At 31.5% G+C, this 27,491-nt stretch overlaps 1 protein-coding gene and 1 long non-coding RNA gene across 2 annotated transcripts in view; one reads left to right on the forward strand and one right to left on the reverse strand.

Moving 5' to 3' along the window:
- Positions 1-27,491, reverse strand: part of LOC109176376 — an 83,164-nt gene that overhangs the window by 22,364 nt on the left and 33,309 nt on the right. Inside the window, exon 8 of the mRNA XM_019325817.1 lies at positions 11,057-11,105. Within this exon, the coding sequence (XP_019181362.1) occupies positions 11,057-11,105 (49 nt within the window). The remainder of the gene's footprint in view (positions 1-11,056; positions 11,106-27,491) is intronic.
- LOC109176529 lies at positions 10,468-10,901 on the forward strand. Its single transcript, XR_002053396.1, has 2 exons — positions 10,468-10,558; positions 10,645-10,901. It is a non-coding gene; the product is annotated as an uncharacterized LOC109176529 (long non-coding RNA).

A 27,491-nucleotide genomic window follows, 5' to 3' on the forward strand; every position in this document is an offset into this window, starting at 1 on the left:
ATTAATGGGTATGTTAAGAATAAAAAAATAGTTAACGGAATATTCTGTTACTAAAGTTTATAATAACGGAATTTAGGGTTATTTAAGGCAAAAAATAATATAATAGAGGGTAAATAAGGAAAATCATTGAAAGATACTAAAATCAAAATAATATGAACCATTCATTTTAAGAAACAATTAGTACCTACATTTTTTTTGTTCCAGTTAAGGGCCTAACATTATTGGCTCTTATTAGATTTGTAGATTAAGTAATTTAACTCTAGGTATAATTATAAAAGGAAGAAAATGTTATTATTACCATCTGGGTATAATTATAACTCTTGGTATAAATATAAAAGGAAGAAAATATTATTATTACCATCTTGGTATAATTATAACTCTTGGTATAATTATAAAAGGAAAAAAATATTATTATTACCATCTTGGTATAATTATAAAAATTAGGACATAAAATATTAAATATATACTAATATTGAAGAGCTAATTGCTGATTGCCAAACAAGGACATTGCGAGATAGCTAGTTTCCCACTTCAATTTGTTGTGTCATTTGAATACTCTTTTTGTCAATAAATTCCCCAAGTAGTTAATATGATTGGCTTAAGTATATTTTTTTTGTTTTATTTTTTTAAAACAATTATTATTATTATTATTATTATTATTATTATTATTATTATTATTATTATTATTATTATTATTATTATTAAATATATTTATACCTGTTGGTCCCGATAGAATGAGATGAGAGTCTAGATGGGGGGGGGGGGGGGTGAATAGACTCTTTTCGTTAGAAGCCCTAAACGTCACCTTTCGGTGTCTTGGCGCAGCGGATAAGATAGATTTGTTTTAGATACTTTGCACGAGTTTGTGTAATTAGACAAACTTTCGGTAATGATAATAAAGGAATGATATGAATGCAAAAAGAAAAGCGTAAGTAAAGAGTTAGAGGGGACACGAGATTTTATAGTGGTTCAGCCAATGTTGCCTACTCCACTCTTCTTCCACAACTGTTGGAAGGATTGCACTATCACTCTTAGTACAAGTACACAAAGACTTCCTTGATCACTAAGCTGGACAGACTTCGTAGGTTTTTCAACTCCTCGAGTTTACTCCGCCTCTATCAACTTCTTCTCCTGAGTTGAGGTTGGTAGAAAATGATTTCTTGTATTCTCCAACGATGAGGTCTTGACTCTGAGATATGATTGCTTCAACTGATATCAAGACTTCCTTGAGGTGTAAGACAAATGATTCTTCAAGTAACTTAGCACCTCAAAACTGGTTCACAAAAGCTTTTAGTGAATTGTAGACTTTTCAAGAGCTTTTGTAAGTGAGTAAGTCGAGTGATAATGAACCAGCACCTTCTTAGCTGATGAAGGTGGGTTTTTATAGGTGATGAAAATTCATCCGTTGGAGGGAGATGAAATTTTCAAACCCTTTAACCATTGGACAAGGACCGGGGAGCTTCATGCATTAAATGCTCCATTAATGAGGTTGTACCATTTAGCCGTTGAAGGTATGGAAAGCATTAGGATTTATCTTTTAGCTCCAGGAGATGGTACATCTTCATTTAATGCCTTTGAAAAGTGTGTCCCATAAAATGAAGTCCTTATTGTCCTAGGATGTTGTCAAATCAGACAGGTGGAACATTCTTCTCGTTGTTGAAGAGAAGTAATGCTTGGTAAAGATCGTCTTTAACAAAAACTGTCCTTTCGTGCTTGTTGACAACTCCTGCTTGACTTTCGTTGTTCTTCATGTCTCGTGTCTTTTCTTTCGCCTTGGAGGCCCTAACATCTAGTCATAACTCATTTTCGTGTGTTTGTCTAGCTTAACACGAATTACAAGGGAGTTATGGCAACTCTCGTCTAGGACGAAAGCAGCGATTAAAAAGAACTAAAGGTTAGGGGTCTACTTTTCTACATTACATTGGTATCATCAAAATCCTAATACAATGTTCCTAACAATACCATTATGCCATTTTACATGTTAATCTAAACAGCTAATTTTTTCAAATATCTTTTTACTAATCGTTGATATAATTCGTTGGTCAAATCCACTAATATAATCCACTAACGCTAACCGCTAACTGCTGATTTGTCAAACAAGGACATTGCGAGATAGTTCTCACTTCAGTTTGTTGTGTGATTTGAATACGCTCTTTGTCAACAAATCTCTCAAGTAGTTAATATGGTTGACTTTATTGAATATCTTTTTTTAATTGAACCTATCAATTGATTGGGAGTAATTTAATTACTCTTGAAAAAATGTATGGTACAATGACATGTGACGATAGTGCGGATATGATGACATTATAGTATTCCAATGCTACCTATAATTATGTTACTATTTGTTATAGAGGAAATACCAATTTTGGTCCCACTAGTATTAGCAAAATGATAATTTTGGTCCACATGTTTAATTTCTAACAATTTTCATCCACAACTGTAAGTGTAAAATAATTTACACTATATTGGCTATTTTATTTATTGGCCTTACTAGAATTAAATTAAATTAATGTTGTTAGGTTTATTTCTTTTATGGACCATGTGTGTACAAAATTAGTGGCTAGCATGCATTGGTTAATGATGAAGCATTCAAAGAATAAGATATGTGGCTGGGACTTATTCGAACAAATGAAAGCAAGAAAGATGGCTACGATTGTGGATCAAAAAAAGGAGCTCATGAAGGATTATAAAAAGCTGCTGTTCGAATGAAGAAGTGGCCAAGCTGATTATTACAAATTTGAGAGAGCTATCCTGATTTACTAAGATATTGATTTTTAATGTGATTTATTATTTAATTCCTAAGAGTATTTAATCTGTACTACATGATCAGTACGTGGTACTGCTGAAACAACTTGTGAAGATTGTTCGGGTATTCGTGTGTCAGTCCTGGATAGGTGTTAGAAAGAGTGGTAGTGGTAAAGGCTGGAGGCCGTCTTCATTTACCTCTTGTAATACTCCTTTTGGTGAACATCTATAGTGGATTGGGCAGACGTAGGTTGCCCCGCAGACGTAGGAGAAGGAGCTCCGAACTGCGTAACAATTACTTTGTGTTTTTAATTACTTTATGCTTTCTGCAGTTATTATTTATACTTGCTTAAACAAGTTTAAATTAATTAAGTTAATTGGTGCATATCTTAATTAACAAGTAAAATCACATAGCTTTTATTTTACAAGTGTCACGATGCAATTTCAATTGGTATCAGAGCCTGTAGACTTAATTTATTAGTTTATCGATCTGGCGATTCCGTGCCTCTTGAATCCATATCTTCAGCGGCTTTTATTATTTATCTGTTTATTACTTATTTGTTTGATCTCACGGGGTGTTAAGTGTTACAGAATGGAGCGAACTAAAGTCCTTCCCCAGTTGACCGGCGACAACTACGCATATTGGAAGGCTCGCACCCGTACGCATCTAAAAGCTAAAGGTGAAGCCGTATGGCGGTCTGTGGTGTCAGGTTGGACACATCCCACTAAACCCAGTTCCAGCACTGATGGAACAGAAGTCACTAAGCCAGAGACTGAGTGGACTCAAACAGAGATAACCAATGCAGGAAACAATGATAAGGCTTTAGACACAATTTATTCTCTTATGCATGAAAGCCAGTTTTCAATTGTTGCAGGTATTCCTTTAGCTAAAGGTGTTTGGGAGGCTCTTGAGTCAACATACGAAGGAACTACCTCTGTAAAACAGTCGAAGCTGCAAATGGTCCAGTCAGAATTCGAAGAACTGCGCATGAACGATGATGAAACAGTCATCGACTTTCATACTCGCATACAGGAACTGGCAAATCGCGCAATGGTCCTTGGTGAACCATTCTCGCAAGAGAAACTCGTCAAAAAGATACTGAGATCTTTACCGCCCAGGTTCCGAATGAAAGTCACAGCCATCCAAGAGCATGATGGCTGGGAGAAAAAAATCTGTTACTCAGCTAATGGGAAATCTTAAAACATATGAAATGGAGATTTTAACTGATCATACGAAAAAACAAAAAAGTATTGCTTTTGCCGCTGAAGAAAATAATGTAGTAACCGATACAGATGAAACTAGTGATGATACAGTTGCGTTCTTAACTAAACAGTTTTCCAAAATTTTGAAACAGGTATCCAAAAACACACACAACAGAAATTCACAAAAGGGAGCAACGTCATTCAAGACTGCACCTAGGACAGGGGCGCCAAATGCCAAACAGTCTGTCTCACGTCCAGGACAATCCAAAGAAAGGTCCAACAACAAAGGCATCAATTGTTATGAATGCGAGGGATTTGGACATGTACAAGCTGAGTGCGCCACCTATCTTCGACGCAAAAAGTCTATGTCAGCCATTACCTGGAGCGATAACGAGCCCGACGTTGAACCAACTGGGTCAGATGTCGAGGAAATTTCGGGTAATTTTGTTGCATTTACGGCACGATTTACAGACAGTTCAGAACCTGTTGAAGACTCAGAAGGTGGTGACTATGTCTCTGCAGAAGATGTGGAACAAAATGCTTTATCTTTTGAAGCTGAATTTAATAAGTTGTATCCCAAATGGGAAGCTTTAAGAAAAATGAACTGCAAGCTAGCTAGTGAAATAGAGATTGTAACAAATGCAAATAAAGTATATCAAAATCAAGTAGTTAATAGGAATGTTTTGCTTAAAGAAGCAGCAGGTCGAGAGGAAAGACTTCAAAGCGAAGTATAAACCAGAAATGTACTTCTTAAGGAAGCAGCTGACCGAGAAGCAAAACTCCAACAAGAAGTTCAGAATTTGATACAGGAGCTCAGCACCTACAAACGACAAATCCAAATGATGGATACCACTTCAACACTCGATAAGATTCTTGATTCCGGCAGGAAAACTTCTGCAAAATTTGGTTTGGGCTTCACTGGCAGTAACTCCAAAGATAAGACTGTATTTGTCAAAGCATCTGGACCTGATCCAGATGACATCCCTGAATCCAGCACTATGAAACGCCCCTATGGTAAAGTAAGCGCAAATAAGATGCATTATAAACTATATAATCCTGTTTGTCACTATTGCAGGTTACGCGGTCATACCAGACCTGAATGCTACTATTTCTACAAGGATCAAAGAATCGAGAAGTTCAGGCACAAGAACATACAACCTTTCACAAAACAAGTTTGGGTTAAAAAGACTGATTATATATCGTTTGTTTCGTTTCACTCTAAAAGTGCAGGAAGAGAAGAGAAATGGTATTTTGACAGCGGGTGTTCCCGTCACATGACAGGAAATGTCAAATTCCTGAACAACGTAAATACCAGTAAAGGTGAAGTTACCTTTGGTGACGGTGTCAAAGGTCAGGTGACTGGCGTAGGCAATCTTACTGTCTAATTTCCTCGCGCAGGTAATTTTTTTTTTCTCTTTCATTTTATTTTTTTAACAGTTATTTTTTTCTACGTGAGTGTTAATGCAGGGATAACAGGGTGGTTCGACCATTGTTCACATCCTCAGATATTCGATTTTTTTATATACTCCCATCTTATTTTTTGTGTGTTACATATAGAAGACTAATTCAAGACAAACACATATTCTCTCTCCTACTCCTACTCAATAGCCTGCATTATCACCTAAGCCTTCTACCCATCCTATCACTACACGGCTTTTTAGAAGACATCCCCTCACAATTAAATTTTTTTTGTCTCATTTATTACCTCCACTAAGCCTAGCCGAGACAACACTCCTTCGTCTTCTTCATCATCTACCCGTCACGCCATCTGTTTCTTTTCGAAGCTCCCATTAATGGAGAACTCATTTCTCTCCTTTGTATCTCCATCTGAAAGGGCGAATCTTTTTCGCAAAATAATAGATGCCGAGTCTCCCTTATCTCCTGAAGCTACTGATAGGGTTCTTGCCACAATCAAATCGGATGTTTTTCTTCTTGAAGGGCTCACAGACAAAGAACATAGACAAATGCTTGCCCTGGCTCGCCACATCTCCGCTGCACCCTGGACAATTCCTCCTGTGACAACCGCTGTCTCAGATGCATCTCTACCAGAACCTGTGTCTCTCGGCTCTCCTCACAATGGTAATTCCTGCCTCTTCTTCTCCTTTAGACACTGTGCCCTATCAATCGTCATCTAGAAAAATTGATTTTAATGTCTCTTTGCCTGATCAATTCGTGTCTCCCATATCTTATGATAATTTTGATATTCGAAATTTACCTTTACCTGGTGAACCTTATGATCCTTTGACTCACAATTTACCCAGAGGAACTGATAATTTAGTGGCTTTATCTGATTTGGTGAATTCCTTGCCATCTACTTTTGCTATTCGTAATATTGCACAACATGTTTATGTTCTACCCGTGTCTTGTTCGGCCTTTTTCAATCCCCATTACTTTTTCTGCTTCTAAAACTCAGTCTGAACATGCGCCCATTTCTGTTTCACCTAACCAAGACTCGGTTCCCTTTATCATTGTACCTCTGTCTAAAACTTCCCGAAAGGGAAAGGAGAAACTGCCTGTTTCAGGTACTGCAGAAAAGAGGAAGGTGTCTCATTTAGATGATGTGGAAACTCAATCTGACCGTAAGTACTTTGAAGGCTTCAAACACTCAGGAAGCTGGTACACACTCTAACTCTTCTCCTTTAATTGGTATTACCTCAATACCCGAGTTTGAGAATCCTAATGTGTTACAATTTTTTTTACTGGCAATCTTCTTTCGCAGTCTTCGTTTGCCATTTATATATATATATATTTTCTTTTTTCTCTGTTTTAAATGTGCCTAAGACGAATTTTGTCTTTTATTTTATGTGAGTGGCTTTAAAATTGAACATTAATTATTCATTCCCACTTCTACATGTGTGTATCTCTGAACTTATTCACACATCAGGTACATTTGATCATTCTGGATTCATTATCTTTAATGTGTTCGTTTAATTTGCCTGGGTTACTCTTTAAAGTGCTCGTTTAATTTGCATGGATTAAAGTGTTCTTTTTGATTTGTTTAATTTGGTGCAAATTGATTAATGTGTTTATTCTCTTGTGTTACTTTATGTTTATGTGATTGTGGTTTGTTTGGTCCGGTCATGACCGTATGTGTGTTTATTCATGTGTTTCCTGCGCTATCTGTGCCTTAATTGTTTATTTGTGTGTTTTCCGTGATATTTGGCCTGAATCTGTGCCTAAATTTGGTTCATATGTGTCTGTGTCTAAATTTGACTTATTTTGAATCTTTGGCTTGCTTTACATGAATGTGCTTACTGTTTTATTTGATAATTTGTTTGACTCGAATTGAGAATTGAAAATTCCTGAATTTTTTTTCTTATGTGTTTTACTGAGTTGTTTGCAAGTTGCGTGTGCATGGCTCTAGGGCTCTCGTTTGTTTTAAAATCTTCTGCAGGTTCAAACAAAGCAAATAACTTATTATGGAGTCCAAATTACAGCTTCAAGCTAATGTGAAATTCTTGGCAAAGGAAACAATCACGATGTACATTTTGAGGGGGAGTTCTTCTTAATCTCTTATGAACAAATTTCTTGGGTATTTTCTTGGGTATTTTCGGTTATATTGGACTTCTTGGGTATGTATGGATTTTCTTACTGGACTCTATCAGTTTTTGGATTATCTCGTTGGGTTATCGTTTTATTTGGCTTATCATAATCTCTGGGGTCTCATTTTATAATTAATCACCTTATTTGGATTCTTCTTGGATTATCTACTTGATGAGATTATTTCTGAAGAATATTTTGGATGTGATTGCTTATGAGGCTTTATCTTCTTGGTGTATGATATCTGTTACTGATGATTCTGATGACGGCTCAGTTTCGAGCACCCCGTCTGCACGGTAAAACTAATCCACTATTATGATGTTCACATTCCTTTGTCATTTATTTGGCAAAAAGGGCGAGTTAGGAGTAAGGGGGAGTATTACGGTTCTTTGGAGTATTTTGGATTTTGGACACTTCTGAAAATTTGGTTTTCAAGTATTGTTACGGTTCTTTGGAGTATTTTGGACACTTCTGAAAATTTTGTTTTCAAGTATTGGATGACTACGGAATTACTTGGCAGTGGTTTTTTACAGTGGTTATATTTTTGGAAGTATTTATGCTAGTTAGTATGGAAATAATAGAATTATTTTAGTTAGGGGGAGTGTTTGGTGCTCCTAACTAGTTGTATGGATGTTTTGGGTTATGCTCTCTCACATGCACAAATTAATCTTTGATATGGTATGCTATGAATTCAATGCTTTTGTGTGTGATCCAAGACTTGAAGAATTTCTAATCAGGTACTCTATTCACAAATGGTCCAAAAAGAACTTAATTTGTTATTTTTTGGTTTTATATTTTTTGTGTCTTGTTAAGTACCTATACTAAGGGCTATAAATAAAATTAAATTGATTCTTGCCCAAAGTATTTGATACTCAAGTTTTCCCAAATAAAATGCCAAAGGGGGAGATTGTAAGTGTAAAATAATTTACCCTATATTGGCTATTTTATTTATTGGCCTTACTAGAATTAAATTAAATTAATGTTGTTAGGTTTATTTCTTTTATGGACCATGTGTGTACAAAATTAGTGGCTAGCATGCATTGGTTAATGATGAAGCATTCAAAGAATAAGATATGTGGCTGGAACTTATTCGAACAAATGAAAGCAAGAAAGATGGCTACGATTGTGGATCAAAAAAGGAGCTCATGAAGGATTATAAAAAGCTGCGGTTCGAATGAAGAAGTGGCCAAGCTGATTATTACAAATTTGAGAGAGCTATCCTGATTTACTAAGATATTGATTTTTAATGTGATTTATTATTTAATTCCTAAGAGTATTTAATCTGTACTACATGATCAGTACGTGGTACTGCTGAAACAACTTGTGAAGATTGTTCGGGTATTCGTGTGTCAGTCCTGGATAGGTGTTAGAAAGAGTGGTAGTGGTAAAGGCTGGAGGCCGTCTTCATTTACCTCTTGTAATACTCCTTTTGGTGAACATCTATAGTGGATTGGGTAGACGTGGGTTGCCCCGCAGACGTAGGAGAAGGAGCTCCGAACTGCGTAACAATTACTTTGTGTTTTTAATTACTTTATGCTTTCTGCAGTTATTATTTATACTTGCTTAAACGAGTTTAAATTAATTAACTTAATTGGTGCATATCTTAATTAACAAGTAAAATCACATAGCTTTTATTTAACAAGTGTCACGGTGCAATTTCAACAACTATTGTTTTAGTACCAATTTTCATCCATGACTATTGTTTTAGTGCCAAAATTCATCACGCCGGTCACTGGTTCGTTTAAGGCTTGCCGAAATTTAAAAATTTTAATTGTATTTTTCCTCTTTTTCAACTTAAGATCCTAACTTGAGCATTAATAATAAGATTTAAGCTAAGCCCTAAGATCGATCACAATTCACAGTTCTTCTCCTCATCCTACCTTAATTTGAGGATGTGAACTGTGAATTGGGATCGATTTTAAAACTTAAATCTCTTTATTCATGTTCAAATTGGCATCTTAATTTAAAAAGGACGAAAATACCCTTAAGAATTTCATATTTCGGCATATATTAAACATAGAGATGACCGGTGTGATGAATTTTGGCACTAAAACAATAATCGTGGATGGAAATTGGTACTAAAACCATAGTCGTGGATGAAAATTGGTAGAAATTAAACATGTGGACCAAAACTATCATTTTACTAATACTCATGGGACCAAAATTGATTTTTGCTCATTTGTTATATGTATAAACTCGTTATTTACGTTGTCAGATTTGTAGAATTATTTCTAATCTAGGCAATTTGTTTGACCAATTCATTGAACTTACTAATAAAATGTTGTTACAAATTTACATTTTTAAAATTAAATTATATTCTTTAAATCATCAAAATATTCGATATGATATATTATGGTAATATTTTAATTAATTGGTAATCATTAAACTGTTCATATTACATTCGATTACATTGGAGACCATTATATTTATTTTGGTATGTATATCCCAATATAGAAGTTTACTATTTTATAAGAAACATTTAGTTTGGTCAACAAAATAAACCCAAAACAACTACACCAGGATAAATCACATCTTTTCTTTCACATAAAAATAATGTAAAATTTTATCTTGTTTAGCTATACGTAACTCCATGGTATACGTAAGAAAATAATGAAAATATTAATATGAACAAAATCATATATCAAATATTATGGAATTCGAATTAATTATAATCTTATTACAGATTTGCTTTTTAAAAGTTAAATTAAATATTATTATTCGAATTAGTTATAATCTTATTAGTATAATTATAAAAGGAAGAAAATATTATTATTACCATCTTGGTATAATTATAACTCTTGGTATAATTATAAAAGGAAAAAAATATTATTATTACCATCTTGGTATAATTATAACTCTTGGTATAATTATAAAAGGAAGAAAATATTATTATTACCATCTTGGCAAGGAGAGAGAGTGTATTTGCGTGTATATATATTGTACATTTGTTAAGATGTCCAACACACATAAACCCGGCCTATCAGTATTTAGCAGAAGAAAAATATTTACAGTATGAAAAGCTTTCAGATTGTTCTTGTTATGTTATCCTTCGCTCTCACTCTGAACCCAAGTAATCTGACAATTTGATTTTCATAGTTATTATTGATTTTTGTAATTTCATTTTGACTGTAATTTGTGGATGAAAATTTTGAACAGGTTCAATGGCGAACGCTATGGAAGATGGTCGTGTGCTTTTAGGGCCAGGACCGGTATGCATAGGGATGTGTAGCACTAGTACCCCACCTAATGATTGCGACGTTAAGTGCATTTCAGCAGGCTTTCCTGGTGGGGCTTGTTACGTAAATGGTCGAGGTAGTTGGTCCTGTTGTTGCAATCATAAATGATTCAATTTTGGATTGAATTGAATTGATTGATTATAATAAACAATTTTTGAGTTCTTCGACACTTTCAAATTTATACATCTGTAAACTCACTCACAGTTTTAATTATCTTCACGTATATGTTGTTTATCTGCCAAAAAAACATGGAATCATCATAATCTAGCTACAACAGATATGACTTTTTCTAAAGAAAACAACAATACAATCAAATGGTACTAGTTTCAAACCCATTCATCTTCCTCTTCCTGTTCTTGTTGAGCCATGGGATTAGAGCTCCGCTGACACGATGCTTCCATGGAGAAAGTTCGAATTGAAGTAGAACCAACACCGACAGACACTACCTCTTATTATATATATATAAACTGAACTGAGAGGCCGTCTGAATTCTTCGCCTTTCAAATCACTATTTTGTGCAACGATCAATGCCGGGCAATGTCATGTGGTGGGGAACCACAGGTCCGTTACGGGATGGGCTATATGTGCACCATTTTAATAATTGAAGGGCAACATTCACACCACTCATAATTCAGAAGTGACATTGATAATTGGCATATTATAAAAGGGTATTTTTTACAATTTTTCAAAAAAAAAAAAAAAAACCGATCGATTCCGCCTGAGGCGTAGAAGGTTTCTTCGTCTCCGGCCATAGAGACGTCTCCATGGCCAGAGACGAAGAAATCTTCTTCGTCTCTGGCTGGAGACGAAGAAAAGTTATCTTCGTCTACATGGCCGGAGACGAAGAAGTTATCTTCTTAAATAATTATTTTAAATAATAATAATTTTTTAAAAATATTTTAAATTTGGGGTAACCTGCTAACCACCTGATAAACCTCAAATTGGACTAATTGAATAGAATTGGTTAGTTCAGGGACCCAATTGTACTGTAGCTTTTAAAAGTTCGGCGGCCTAATTGCATTATCGGGTGTAGTTTGATGGCATATTTGACCTTTATTCTTTACTAAAATAACCCTGAGTTTGGGCTGAAAAACTATATTTGTATATTGTAATATATGTATAATTATTAACTTAATTATCATACTAATTATTACTGGTTTTATGCTCTCGCTTGTCATAGCGACTGTTAAGTTATGAGATGAGATAAGGAATAGCAAATCAAGGTACAAATATTCATATTGATGTCTTTTGACATAAAGTCATTATACTAGGGACAAATAAAAACATATGTAGTTTTCATGATAAAATACCATGATCCACATGAACTCTAGGAGAGTGATTAAATATTTGTCTAGAAGATTTGTTCCAGTGACAAGTTAGCAAATGTATACCTACAAAATATCCATAATATTGATATGTGTAGGTAAAGAAAATTATTATATTTAGGGGGAGCAACAAAATATAAACTATAAATAATTTTATTGGTCCAGATGATCACGAGAAAATATGATAAATTCTAATGACAATCTTGAAGATTGTACCATGCATATCCTTTCTCTACACCCTTTTGAAATAATGATTTTACTTTAAGTAATGTAGAATTTGAAGATTGTTATCTTCATGGGGAGACAGGAGGTACATTCACTCGAGTCAATCACGTAGATTGGTCAATCCTGTAGATCGGGTCTTAAAATGACTAATAATTATACTTTTTGCAACATATATATATATATATATATATATATATATATATATATATATATATATATATATATATATATATATATACTATGTACTCTTTTTTTTTCACTAGGTTTTTTTCCCAATGAATTTTTCTAGTGTGGTTTTTAACGAGGTATGAGTATGATATATTAATGGGGAGAGTTGTATATAAATACTTAAATACACAACCCCAAAATCTTGAAGATTATGCCTTGAAGGCAAATACTTAAATAGACAAACTCCAAAATCCGGGGGCCTAGAAGGCTTATGACTGTACTCTTTTTTCCTTAAATAAGTTTTTCCCATGAGGTTTTCTTAAGTTAAGGTTTTTAATGAGGCAATCAATACAATATATTAGTTTACAAATATCATGTACTCTTTTCTTCAACTAGGTTTTTCCCCGTGGTTTTCCTAGTGAAGTTTTTAACGAGGCATTGATGTATTTAAATATACTATCAGTATACCTTGTATTATTTTCTTGTTTAGATTTTTTTCCACAGGATATTTCCAGCAAATTTTTAGCGAGGTAAGATCATGGTCAAATAATGTCCAAGGGGAGTGTTATAAATGATATTAAGTGCGGACATTATTGTAATGGTTATAACATTTGTAACAACCAACATTATTATTATTATTATTATTATTATTATTATTATTATTATTATTATTGTTGTTGTTGTTGTTGTTGTTGTTGTTGTTGTTGTTATTAATATTAGTATATTATATCATTGGGCTCTCCGATGCACAACCACTGCTTCGACACTGACAAGTTTGGAAGCTGATCGGAGCGTATTGCTGCCTGGTTTGGCGCTGCTAAATAGGGAAAAAGGACAAAACTTGTAAAAATTACAATTTTATCCCACTTTTGACAGTCAACAAACAGTCAATTTAACAATTGACTAAATTGGATAAAAATTACATTTTTTTTTTTTTGAAAATTGGATAAAAATTACATAGTTAAGGACTTAATTGGGTAATAATAATAATCGATGACCAAATTCGTAATTACGACATAGTCGAATGACCATTTTGGTTATTAACTCTTGGTATAATTATAAGAGGAAGAAAAAAAATATTATTACCATCTTGGCAAGGAGAGAGGGTGTATGTGCGTGTATATATACACTAGTATTCTACCCGTGCGATGCACGGATTAAATATTTGAAATAGTATAGTTATGTTATATTATTAAAAACTATTAATGTTAATAAATTTTATATATAAAAAGTCAATATGAGGTTTATTTTTTTAATACTCCGTACATCTCTGTTGACTTGCTATAATAAAAATATGACCATAAAGATTTATAATTAAAATAAAAATTGATATTTAAGGTGCGTAATAATATTTATGGGAGCACATATATCCACATTCTTGGCTATTAATATAAGTATTTAGTAATAAAAAAAAATACACAACTTAATATAAACATATATTCAACTCATATATTACAAAAATATTAAAATATATTTGATTTAAAGGTTACGAAAAGTCAAAATATTAATACTTAAATTTACAAATCGTTAAAAACTTATTTGTGAACCACATTTATACTTAAAGAAGAGTACTCTCCATTTTGACAATCGTTATGCTGTGAAACCATGTCCACCTTGCAAGGTGAATACGGTTCTATGTTCATAATTATAAAGTTATATATTCATAATTATAAAGTTATATATTCATAATTATTGAACTTTATATTCACAATTACATATTTCTATGTTCATAATTACTGAACTATATGTTAATAATTATAAAGCTATATATTCATAGTTTTTGAACTTCATATTCACAATTATTGAATCTTTATATTTAATTTATAATTACAGTACTATATGTTCATAATTATGTTCACAACAATATGTTTATAATTATAGAACTATATGTTTATAATTTTAAATTATATATTCATAATTATGAACAATTTTGGAACCGTATCCACATTGCAATGTGAACACGATTCCACAACATAATTTGCCCCATTTTGACATGCAATAACAATTTTAAGGTTGCTAATTGTAGATAAGCCACATAGAATTATCAATGTACAAAGACAGGTTTTAAAAAAATAATTTTATATTAGAAAGGCTTTGAACTTTGTTTCTGAATATACATATGCATTACTCATAATAATAATAATAATAATAATAATAATAATAATAAATAATAATAATAATAATAATAATAATAATAATAATAATAATAATAATAATAATAATAATAATGATGATGATGATAATGATATATATGTGTTGTTGTAATATGTAATGTGGGGATGAATAAAAAGATCTGCCTTCCCAATTACATATTTCTGTGTTCATAATTATTGAACTATATGTTAATAATTATAAAACTATATATTCATAATTTTTGAACTTCATATTCATAATTATTGAATCTTTATATTTATAATTACAGGACTATATTTACATAATTATGTTCACAACAATATGTTTATAATTATAGAACTATATGTTTATAATTTTAAATTATATATTCATAATTATGAACAATTTTAGAACCGTATCCACATTGTAATGTGAACACGATTCCACAACATAATTTGCCCCATTTTGACATGCAATAACAATTTTAAGGTTGCTAATTGTAGATAGAGCCACATAGAACTATCCATGTACAAAGACAGATTTTAAAAAAAAATTAGATTAGAAAGGCTTTGACCTTTATTTCTGAATATACATATGCATTATAATGATGATGATGATGATGATGATGATGATGATGATGATGATGATGATGATGATGATGATGATGATGATGATGATGATGATGATGATGATGATGATGATGATGATGATGATGATTATCTTGTTCCCTTAAGAATCAGAGGCAATATTTGTCTGCAATCACCACTAAAAATCACAATTTTTTCTCCAAATGTCATTTCTGTATTCAAAGAATTCACAAATCGTAATAAATCCCTCCAAACAAATTAAAACATAATTTAATTAAATTATGATAAATTGAAAGATTTTATAAATAATGTTATAAATATAGTTAAGTGTGGACATTATGAGTTGATTATGTAACTGATGTAACGGTCGCATTTATATCTACCATCATTACCTTCCGTTACAAATGTATATTATATATATGTATTGTTGTAATATGTAATGTGAGGATGAATAAAAAGATCTGCCTTCCCTCTCCATTCTCTATTTATTCTTCTCCTTACTTGCGTTTATATTATTTTATTCCACAAATAATTGTTTATGTATAATTTTTTTTATAATGTTAAACACAAATTATTACAAAACAATTATTTTTATAAGTGAAAAAATTTAAATATAAAATAAAAATCTTTAACCTATTTTAAAAGAATTGCAAAATGATAAATGTTACGATCCAACTTATAAAATTTGAAAAAACAAATTATCAGGCCTTATATTTCAAGTCTATTCTGGCCCAAACCAACCCGACCCAACTAACCCAAACCAACAGCCATTATTTGTGTGTGTATATATATACTAGTTTTTTTATGTGCTTTGCGCAGATGAGATAATACCCAATAATTATTTTTAAATACGTATTTCAAAATATATAAATGCAATATTATATAGGAGATGTTCATGCATAGGTAAATAAATGTTGAATTTGTTTATTTAAATTTGTAATTTAAAGTATATAAATAAAATATAATATATTAGAGATTGATTATAATTGTCACTAAAATAAATGTTTGCAACTTTGTAATAACGCTAGTCTAAATACTTAGTTTTAAAGCGATAGTCTAAATAAATGTTACTTTTGGTTTAAATTTCTCTAACTCTTCTTAATTCTTTTTTGGGTAGCATTGCCATTGTTTTCATCTTCAGTACATGTCCTCTTTTTTTTTTTTTTTAAATATTTTTATTAGTAGTGTATCATGTGCAATTAGGTTACTAGTGGCAACATAGAGAGATTCATCATACAATGAGATTATGGTGTAAGAAGCTTTAGATTTGCCTTGTTGTGCATATGACTAAAATTTTAGTTGTAATATGAATTTTTTATCTTACAAACACTTATAGATATTTAGTAGTGGTAGTCTTTTTCCTATATGTTTCATGTGTTGTGAGATGTGTGTCGTAGGTTATCATGTGAAAGTATTAAACAAAATATAAATATTTATTATATTTCGATAAAAACTTGGTAAATAAATATATATAACATGCTTTGTATTATAACTTTGATATTTAATTACGGAGTACAAGATAATGTAAAAAGAAGACAATGAACAATGTAGTGAATATAATAAATTAATAAATTTGAAGGTAAGAAATCTTTAAATTGTAGAAAATAACGATAATATAACTAATGAAATTATATTTTAATTTTTTTTAATGAATGATTTTTTTAAATAAGACATTATAGACATCTAATTCTAAATTAATTAAATGCATATGTATTATTTTTTGTTGTAGCTACTAATTTATTTAATTTAATAAGAATAATAAAGTGTCGTACATACTTTTCCTCAACAATAATGAAATCAATGATTTTTTTAAAAAAAAAATTCAATTCCTTGTTGAGACAAATTGTTTTGTGAGTTTATCCATGACAATTGCTACAATTGCTGTCAATAGAGGATGATAATAAATAATTCAAAATATATGGTTACAATAGATATTAATATAATGATATAGTAAAAATTAACTTACAAATTTCTTTAGAAGTTTTCATGCATTGATAAAATTTTGATGTGTAAACTTGTTCAATTGGAGCTAGTAGGATGTTAACATTGTCAATTATTTGGAAAATGATCCTACCGTTTTAGAGTCCATGTGTAATTATATTTATGATCAACAACTTTGTAGTTAGGCCTCGCAGATCTGACAATGATGTAAGAACAATTTTGTCCGATAAAAAAAATAATAGTATAATATTTGTAAAGTAATGTACAATTGTACCATTATAAAAAAAAATACAAAAAATATTAATACCATAATGACTTAAATTATTCCAATGATGCAAAAACATAATTAAAATATTAAGTTTTGTTCTAAATAATCAAAAGATGATTAATTAAGCATAAAAAAAATAACATAACCTAAATTTATTTTTTTTTTAATAAAAAATTCATGAAAAATCAAATGATTTTAAAGTAGTTCTTGATTTATAATTTTAGATGCTCAACATTGAATGCTATATATTTAGTCGGGCTAATTATTTGACCAAAGTTTATGTTAAATTTTATATTATATATATTTTTAATACATTTTAACATATTCATAATATATGTTTACCAATTATGCCAACTATAATTGGGATGGGGTTAGAATCTAAGACCTTTCTTATATAAATTAATGGGTATGTTAAGAATAAAAAAATAGTTAACGGAATATTCCGTTACTAAAGTTTATAATAACGGAATTTAGGGTTATTTAAGGCAAAAAATAATATAATAGAGGGTAAATAAGGAAAATCATTGAAAGATACTAAAATCAAAATAATATGAACCATTCATTTTAAGAAACAATTAGTACCGACATTTTTTTTGTTTCAGTGAAGGGCCTAACATTATTGGCTCTTATTAGATTTGTAGATTGTAGATTAAGTAATTTAACTCTAGGTATAATTATAAAAGGAAGAAAATATAAAAGGAAGAAAATATTATTATTACCATCTTGGTATAATTATAACTCTTGGTATAAATATAAAAGGAAGAAAATATTATTATTACCATCTTGGTATAATTATAACTCTTGGTATAATTATAAAAGGAAAAAAATATTATAATTATCATCTTGGTATAATTATAAAAGGAAAAAATTTTATTATTACCATCTTGGTATAATTATAAAAAGGGAAAATGGCACTTTTTTCCCCTGAGTTATATACTTATAGCATTTTTTCCCCCTGAGTTGTTTATGTAAGCATATTAGCCCCCTCAATTATTTTAAAAGTGGCGATTTTTCCCCCTGATATATTAAATTGACATTCTTACCCTTAAAGTAAACATTTTATTTATTTTTCTTCTCCAACAAATTATTGTTTATACGTAGGGATGACCACGGTTCGGTTTGAACTGAACCGGACACTATAACAATCGAATCAAAAGTTTCCGGTTATGATTCAGATCCAGAACCCAAATTTTTAGATTTCAATTTATTACAGTTATGAATAAAAAAAACTGGATTCTGAACCGTGAACCAGCGGTTCCAGATCCGGTTCGTGATTTTGAATCGTCTTTATTTTAACATTTTATTTTTATTTTTAAAATAGTCTAAATTCAACAATAAATGTATTTTATTTTTTTCAGTTCGGAACTTGAACTGGCCGTTCCGGTTCACGATTTTAATAAACTCTAAATATCAAGTTTTGATTCTAAATTATAATTGGAATATTTCAGTTTAGTTGCTATAGTGTCTGTTCAGTTTGAACCCAATCGTTGTCATAATTTGTTGGGGAAGAAAAATAAATGAAATATTTGTTTTAAGGGTAAATATGTCCATTTAACATTTCAGGGGGAAAAATAGCCACTTGAATAATTCAGGGGGAAAAAGTGCTATAAGTATATAACTCAGGGGGAAAAAGTGCTATTTTCCCTTATAAAAATTAGGGCATCAAATATTAAATATATATTAATATTGAAAAGCTAATTGCTGATTGCCAAACAAGGACATTGCGAGATAGCTAGTTTTCCACTTCAATTTGTTGTGTGATTTGAATTCTCTTTTTGTCAATAAATCCCCCAAGTAGTTAATATGATTGGCTTAATTATATTTTTTTTTTTAAAAAAATTATTATTATTATTATTATTATTATTATTATTATTATTATTATTATTATTATTATTATTATTATTATTATTATTATTATTATTATTATTATTAAATATATTTATACCCTTATGTCATTTTACATGTTAATCTAAACAGCTAATTTTTTCAAATATCTTTTTTACCAACCGTTGATATAATTCGTCTGTAAAATCCACTAATATAATCCACTAACACTAACCGCTAACTGCTGATTTGTCAAACAAGGACATTGCGAGATAGTTCTCACTTCAGTTTGTTGTGTGATTTGAATACGCTCTTTGTTAACAAATCTCTCAAGTAGTTAATATGGTTGACTTTATTGATTATATTTTTTTAATTGAACCTATCAATTGAATGGGAGTAATTTAATTACTCTTGAAAAAATGTATGGTACAATGACATGTGACGATAGTGCGGATATGATGACATTATAGTATTCCAATGCTACCCATAATTATGTTACTATTTGTTATAGAGGAAATACCAATTTTGATCCCACTAGTATTAGCAAAATGAAAATTTTGGTCCACATGTTTAATTTCTAACAATTTTCATCTACAACTATTGTTTTAGTACCAATTTTCATCCACGACTATTGTTTTAGTGTCAAAATTCATCACGTCGGTCACTCGTTCGTTTAAGACTTGCCGAAATTTAAAAATTTTAATTGTATTTTTCATCTTTTTCAACTTAAGATCCTAATTTGAGCATTAATAATAAGATTTAAGCCCTAAGATTGATCACAATTCACAGTTCTTCTCATCATCCTACCTTAATTTGAGGATGTGAACTGTGAATTGGGATCGATTTTAAAACTTAAATCTCTTTATTCATGTTCAAATTGGCATCTTAATTTAAAAAGGACGAAAATACCCTTAAGAATTTCATATTTCGGCATATATTAAACATAGAGATGACCGGTGTGATTAATTTTAGCACTAAAACAATAATCGTGGATGAAAATTGGTACTAAAACCATAGTCGTGGATGAAAATTGGTAGAAATTAAACATGTGGACCAAAACTATCATTTTACAAATACTCATGGGACTAAAATTGGTTTTTGCTCATTTGTTATAGAGAAAATTACACTTTTAGTCCTGTGACTATTGTGGTCTTGTTAATTTCAGTACTCGACTTTAAAAACTAACAATTTAATCCCGTAAGTATGCAATTTTTAGCACATTTGGTCCTGCCGGCCAAATGTTACCGGAAAAACGTAAATATTTTAAAATTGTTTATTCATGGGGCAAAACAGTAATTTCAAACCACTTTCATCTTCTTCCTTGTCCCTGCTGGCCGGAATCGGAGGAATTGATACGATTTTTTATTTTCGCCTCAAAATGTTGCCGTCATTCTCTCCTTTTTTTTGGTTTTCTATCTTCACCAAAAGTATAAGTAGTAAAAAAAAATCAATTTTTAAAATTTTAAATGGTTGTTACAATTTTTGAACCACACATGAATTTATGCTTTTGACCATTTTCAATGGCAACCAGAGACAGAGTTCTCTCACGATACAACACAAAGACACAGGGATCCGAAAGCAATACCAATTCGATCAGAGGAGCAAATCAGTTAGAGGAAATCGGAAAACGATCTTATTTGCGACAAGCTAAGAACAGATCCAAACTCAGATTTGTGGTTCAATGGCCTGAGAGTCTGGGAGAGTGTGTATATAGGATTGGACTCTTCTTTGCAAGGATTTAGTCAAATGCCATGGAAGATTACGTGTGATTTCTTGTCTCCTGTACAAGATTATCTCCGTCGTGGCCATGGAAGATTAGCTCGTACAGTGTGTATATAGGATTATCTCGCACCACTGGCGGCCCTATACAGAATCGTCGCAAATTGTTGGACCATTGCGACGTTGTTCTCTGTCCGACGACGATTGACTTCCCCAGAATGGTTATCCGATGATTTCAAATTTTTAAATGTAAAATGACTGTTTTGCCCCATGACTAAACAATTTTAAGACATTTATGTTTTTCAGGTAACATTTGGCCTGTGATTTGGTCGGAAGGACCAAATGTGTTAAAAATTACATAGTTATGAGTCTAAATTGTTAGTTTTTAAAGTCAAGTATTGAAATTAACAAGACCACAATAGTCACAGGATTAAAAGTGTAATTTTCTCTTTGTTATATGTATAAACTCGTTATTTACGTTGTCAGATTTGTAGAATTATTTCTAATCTAGGCAATTTGTTTGACCAATTCATTGAACCTATTAATAAAATCTTGTTACAAATTTACATTTTTAAAATTAAATTATATTCTTTAAATCATCAATATATTCGATATGATATATTATGGTAATATTTTAATTAATTGGTAATCATTAAACTGTTCATATTACATTCGATTACATTGGAGACCATTATATTTATTTTGGTATGTATATCCCAATATAGAAGTTTACTATTTTATAAGAAACATTTAGTTTGGTCAACAAAATAATTATTAGTTTGAACTGAACACATGCAACGAACTTAATTATTATTTCTAATTTTTCCAACTTCTAAGGCACAACTCTTCGTTTTTCTCCAATAGTCCATATTCAATTCTACCTCTATATAAAGAGATTGAATGAGATTCAAAAATACACCCTGAGATTCTTGAGAAAACATAATACTCTGCACCAAAACAATATGTGTGCGAGATACTCCGAGTTGAGTGTAGCTGTGCGCGCAACACTCGAAGTTGGGTGTAGCTGTGTGCAAAACATCCGAAGAAGTGCTTGTGTAGCACTTATTCACTATCGTAACTGTGTGTGGAAAATAGTGAATTACTCCTAGACGCTAAAGTGGACTAGGAAGATTACGCCACTTCCGAACCACTATAAATTGCCTCTCTCATTTACATACCGCACTTACATAATTCGCTTTATTTATTTATCTATGCGACTAACTCGTTTACTATTCACTGTTAATTTTAATCAGTCAAGTTTAGTGTGTTTTTACATATGCATGAAGCTCAAAATTTCTATGCTTAACTTTTGAATTATTCTAAGCAATTTTGACGTGTTGCATGTAACGTTTATCACCCGGACGATTTCACTCGATGTCTTATATGCAATTTTGAATAATCTTATTATATATTGAGTGAACCATCTATTTTAAATATTCAAGATATCCTGACATTTCCCTTACATCATCTGAGCACATTTAATGATATGCATGTGATCTAATTCATTAGTTGGGCAAAACACTTTGCACCTATTTATTCCGCTGTGCACTCTAAGTGAAATAACTTGATTAATTAGTTGTTGCTTAGAGTTGAAATTACCAAAATGTTATTTATTGTGAAAAATTAAGTAAAAGTTTCCAATTATTTACTTTCTCTGCCCAGCCCACTACTACACGGCATTCTATATATATACATATACATTCTGTATGAGTATAACTTTTATAGCTTTTATATATAAATAAAATACTACACACTAATTTGCTTAATTAACAATAATCACATTAATTACTACATATTGTATAACTACATTCCTAATATATTTGATAATAAAACTGGGTATGAAAAAGGTAATACCATTATTATTATTATTATTATTATTATTATTATTATTATTATTATTATTATTTGGATATTACACAAATGCCTTTAAGTTTTGGGGGGAAAATTTAGAAAGGTGAATTTTACTTTTATATTTATATATATATATATATATATATATATATATATATATATATATATAATATCTTTATTTTCTACAATTCAAAGATTTATTACCTTCAAATTTATTAATTTATTATATTCACTACATTATTCATTGTCTTCTTTTTACATTATCTTGTAATTAAATATCAAACTTATAATACAAAACATGTTATATATATTTATTTACCAAGTATTTTATACAAATATAATAAAGTAATATTTTGTTCAATACTTTCACATGATAATCTACGACACATCTCACAACACATGAAACTTATATGGAAAAAACTATCACTATTAAATATCAATAGGTGTTTGTAAGATAAAAAGTCCATATTACAAGTAAAATCTCAGTTATATACACAGCAAGGCAAATCTAAAGTTTCCTACATCATAATCTCATTGCATGATGAATCCCTCTATGCTGCCACCAGTAACCTAATTGCACATGACACACTACCAATAATAAAAATATATATATAAAAAAAAAAAAAGAAGAAGAGAGGGCATGTACTGAAGATGAAAACAATGACAATGCTACTCAAAAGAGAATTAAGAAGAATTAGAGAAATTTAAACCAAAAGTAGTATTTATTTAGACTATCGTTTTAATTTTAAGTATTTAGACTAGCGTTATTCTACAGTTTCAAACATTTATTTTAGTGACAATTATAATCAATCTCTCATATATTATTTTGAATTTATATATATACTTTAAATTACCGATTTAAATAAATAAATTCAACATTTATTTACCTATGCATAAACAACTCCTATATAATATTACATTAATATACTTTCAAATACTTATTTAAAAAGATATTATCTCATTCGTGCAAAGCGCATAAAAAACTAATAATAGTAATATATTTTTATTAATCAAGTCTGGACTATTATTAGTCTAATTGCAATTGCAATTAATTTCTTAATTAGTATAATTACAAAAGGAAGAAAATATTATTATTACCATCTTGGCAAGGAGAGAGAGAGTGTATGTGCATGTATATATATATTCTTCAATTGTTAAGATGTCCAACACACATAAACCCTATTAGTATTTAGCATAAGAAAAATCTTTACAGTATGAAAAGCTTTCAGATTGTTCTTGTTATGTTATCTTTCGCTCTCACTCTGAACCCAGGTAATCTGACAATTTGATTTTCATTTTTTTTTTTCATAGTTATTATTGATTTTTGTAATTTCATTTTTACTGCAATTATATTTGTGGATGAATATATATTTTGAAAAGGTTCAATGGCGAACGCTGGGAAAGATGGTCGTGTGCTTTTAGGGCCAGGACCGGTATGCATAGGGACTTGTAGCCCATCTCTAGATTGCGAAGCTAATTGCATTGCAAAAGGCTTTCCTAATGCGGCTTGTTACCTAGTTCCTCCTTCTAGTTGGTCCTGTTGTTGCAATTAGATGATTAAATTTTGGATTGAATTGATTGATTATAATAAATCCAAATTCATTTCTGCTCTTATCAATAATGTTGATTTTCGCCAGCCACCATGTATTCTCTAGACTAGAAGGTGTAATGAAGTAATATCCTCCGTATGTGTTAATTCGCTAATCCATTATCTCCTCCATTGCCGAAGCTTCTGAAATGAATCCTTGAAACAACACTACTAATCTTCGTGAGCAGAGGAGTTTTTGAACAAAGCTTAACCTCATTTAAAAAAATTCATGCAATAAAGCTTCTACTTCTAAGATCGATGAAAAACAGCGAACAACAAACACAATTGAATGAAATTACCGAAAAAGAAAGCACTGTTCCGGTGAAGACACAAGCGTCCCCACGACGAACAGCGAACAACTCCTCTATCTCCGAAAGCTATTTACTCAGCGTTGCTAATTTGTGTCTATGCCATCGCTGAGATCTCTGGTTTTGAAGATGAGAGGAGCACTGGAGCAGGTAGGGCTTTATTTGGGAAATTTGGGTCTTGTATTGTTAGAGGATTGAGCTTTTTTTGACTTTTTGCTTAGATGATATGTGGTGACTTCTCCCATGTAGGAGGTCATGAGATCCAACTTCTTTTGTATTTCATTATGTTGAAAAAGTATGTTTGAACAGATACTACAATATAATAGAGTCACTAGCATTCAAAAAAAAATTAGGCAAAATAACATTTTTTTTTCCATGAGTTTTATATTTATAAAAAAAAAAATCATGAATTATTCATGTATCTATATTTATCTCATTTGTTATGTTAAAAGTGATTATTTTTTCCCTTTTATGTTACTAATTCTATTATTTTTTTCCCTTTCATGTTGATGATCAATATTTAGTTCGAACCTAACCGGACACTGTAGCAACCGAACCGAAATAGTAGAGACGGTTCTAGTTAGTAATTACGATTCAGAATCAGAAAAAAAAAATAAAAAAAAATAATTGTTGAATTTAGACTATTTAAAAATAAGAAAAATCTAATTTACAAAAGAATAAATAAATTTTGAACTGTTAATTCACACCGAAACTGAAACCTTCCTAAAAGATTCCTGATCCGATTTATCATTTCCTTAATTTGAATAATAATAAAAGGAGAAAAATATTATTATTATCAAAATAATTATAATCATTACCATCTTGTCAGGTCAACGTAATATGCAAATGGAGAAGATGAAGATGGCTATAAGGGTTACTCATAACAAAGTAAATCAGAAAAGAGGAATTAAGATCATAATCATATAGTTACGTTCCGATTGTATTCGATTGTAAGTTTTAAATTACTAATTCTAAATGATATTTTTGTTCAAATATTTGATATTAATAAAATAACCCTGAGTTTGTGCGCGGGAAAACTATATCTGTATATTGTAACATGTGTATAATTATTAACTTTTTTTTTTGAAAGCCAAATGAATCAGATTATATTAGCCATATCAGGCAAAAAAAAGAGAGGAGGATCTTCCCTCCAAACAGAACGTGCCAAACTTGCACTTACATGCTTAGCTAGAGCGTGAGCCGCCCGATTAGCATCCCTACCTACATATTTAACCATTGAGTTTGACATGAAAGAAAACAAACGATTACAAGAAAGCAACACAAAACCAATATAGGTACGAAAAGAACTAGTTTGTCTTAGACTTGAGACCAAAACCATGCTATCCGAACATAATGTGACTGCTGTGTAACCATTGTCTTTCAACCACGATAATGCTTCACATATTGCCAGTGCTTCCGGCAGGAGAGGATCATATGAACAAGCAATTGGCCCATTTGCCGCCGCCGCAAAGGTTCCATTCACCTCATGAACAATAAACCCATACGTGGCTGCATGATGTGGACCATGAAACCCCGCATCTACATAACAGATGACTCCTGCAACTAGTTGGGGATCCGGGTTCGGGGCTGGTGCCACAAGAGAGGAGTTGTGCTGCTGCCGTTGCTCACTAGCTTTCCACGCTTCCCACCTTGCAACACTACCGCGAAGCAGTATGTGCGGTAATGGCAGAGTGCCATCCCACACCGCGGCATTCCTGGATGTCCAAACATCATATAACAAACCACAAATCTGCCCCTTAGCTTTGTGTCTGCAGTGGAGGCCGGTGAGCCAAGCCAATCTTCCATCCATTGCACAAAACTCCTGCCGTTAAAAGAGGGGATAGGCAATTGAGATAAATTCCAAACATGTGACGCAAAAGTACAAGAACATAAAGCATGCATGACATTTTCCTCATCCAAACCACATGACGGGCAAACATTAATAAGATCCACCCTGCGGTTGACCAGATTATCCAACGTAGGCAAGATGTTCAAAAGGGCTCTCCATAAAAAAATCTTCCACTTTGGAGATACCTGTAGCTTCCAAAACATTCCCCAAACCAACGAGCATGGGGCATTCATTTCAACCAGCCTTCTATATCCATCCTTGACTGAATAGCAACCCCTTAAATCCCGATCCCAAAACCACATGTCTTCGAATTCCGCATTAATAGGCAGTTGCTTTATTAGCACAACATCCCGAGGGGAAAACAGCTGGTTAATTAAACCATCATTCCACCCTTGTGTGTCATTATCAACCAAATCCGAAACCAGAAGATCCTGATTCAGGTCCTGGTGACTCAGACCCACATAGAGATCATGTGCATTAGGGAGCCAAGGATATGACCAGACATTAGTAGTCCTGCCATTTCCAATTCTTCGTCTGCACCCATTGTTTAAATTACAAATTTGAACTGAACACATGCAACGAACTTAATTATTATTTCTAATTTTTCCAACTTCTAAGGCACAACTCTTCGTTTTTCTCCAATAGTCCATATTCAATTCTACCTCTATATAAAGAGATTGAATGAGATTCAGAAATACACCCTGAGATTCTTGAGAAAACATAATACTCTGCACCAAAACAATATGTGTGCGAGATACTCCGAGTTGAGTGTAGCTGTGCGCGCAACACTCGAAGTTGGGTGTAGCTGTGTGCAAAACATCCGAAGAAGTGCTTGTGTAGCACTTATTCACTATCGTAACTGTGTGTGGAAAATAGTGAATTACTCCTAGACGCGAAAGGAGTAAAGTGGACTAGGAAGATTACGCCACTTCCGAACCACTATAAATTGCCTCTCTCATTTACATACCGCACTTACATAATTCGCTTTATTTATTTATCTAT

The sequence above is a fragment of the Ipomoea nil genome, unplaced genomic scaffold (assembly GCF_001879475.1).
Source record: "Ipomoea nil cultivar Tokyo-kokei standard unplaced genomic scaffold, Asagao_1.1 scaffold0706, whole genome shotgun sequence".
In the NCBI taxonomy this organism is placed as follows: Eukaryota; Viridiplantae; Streptophyta; class Magnoliopsida; order Solanales; family Convolvulaceae; genus Ipomoea; species Ipomoea nil.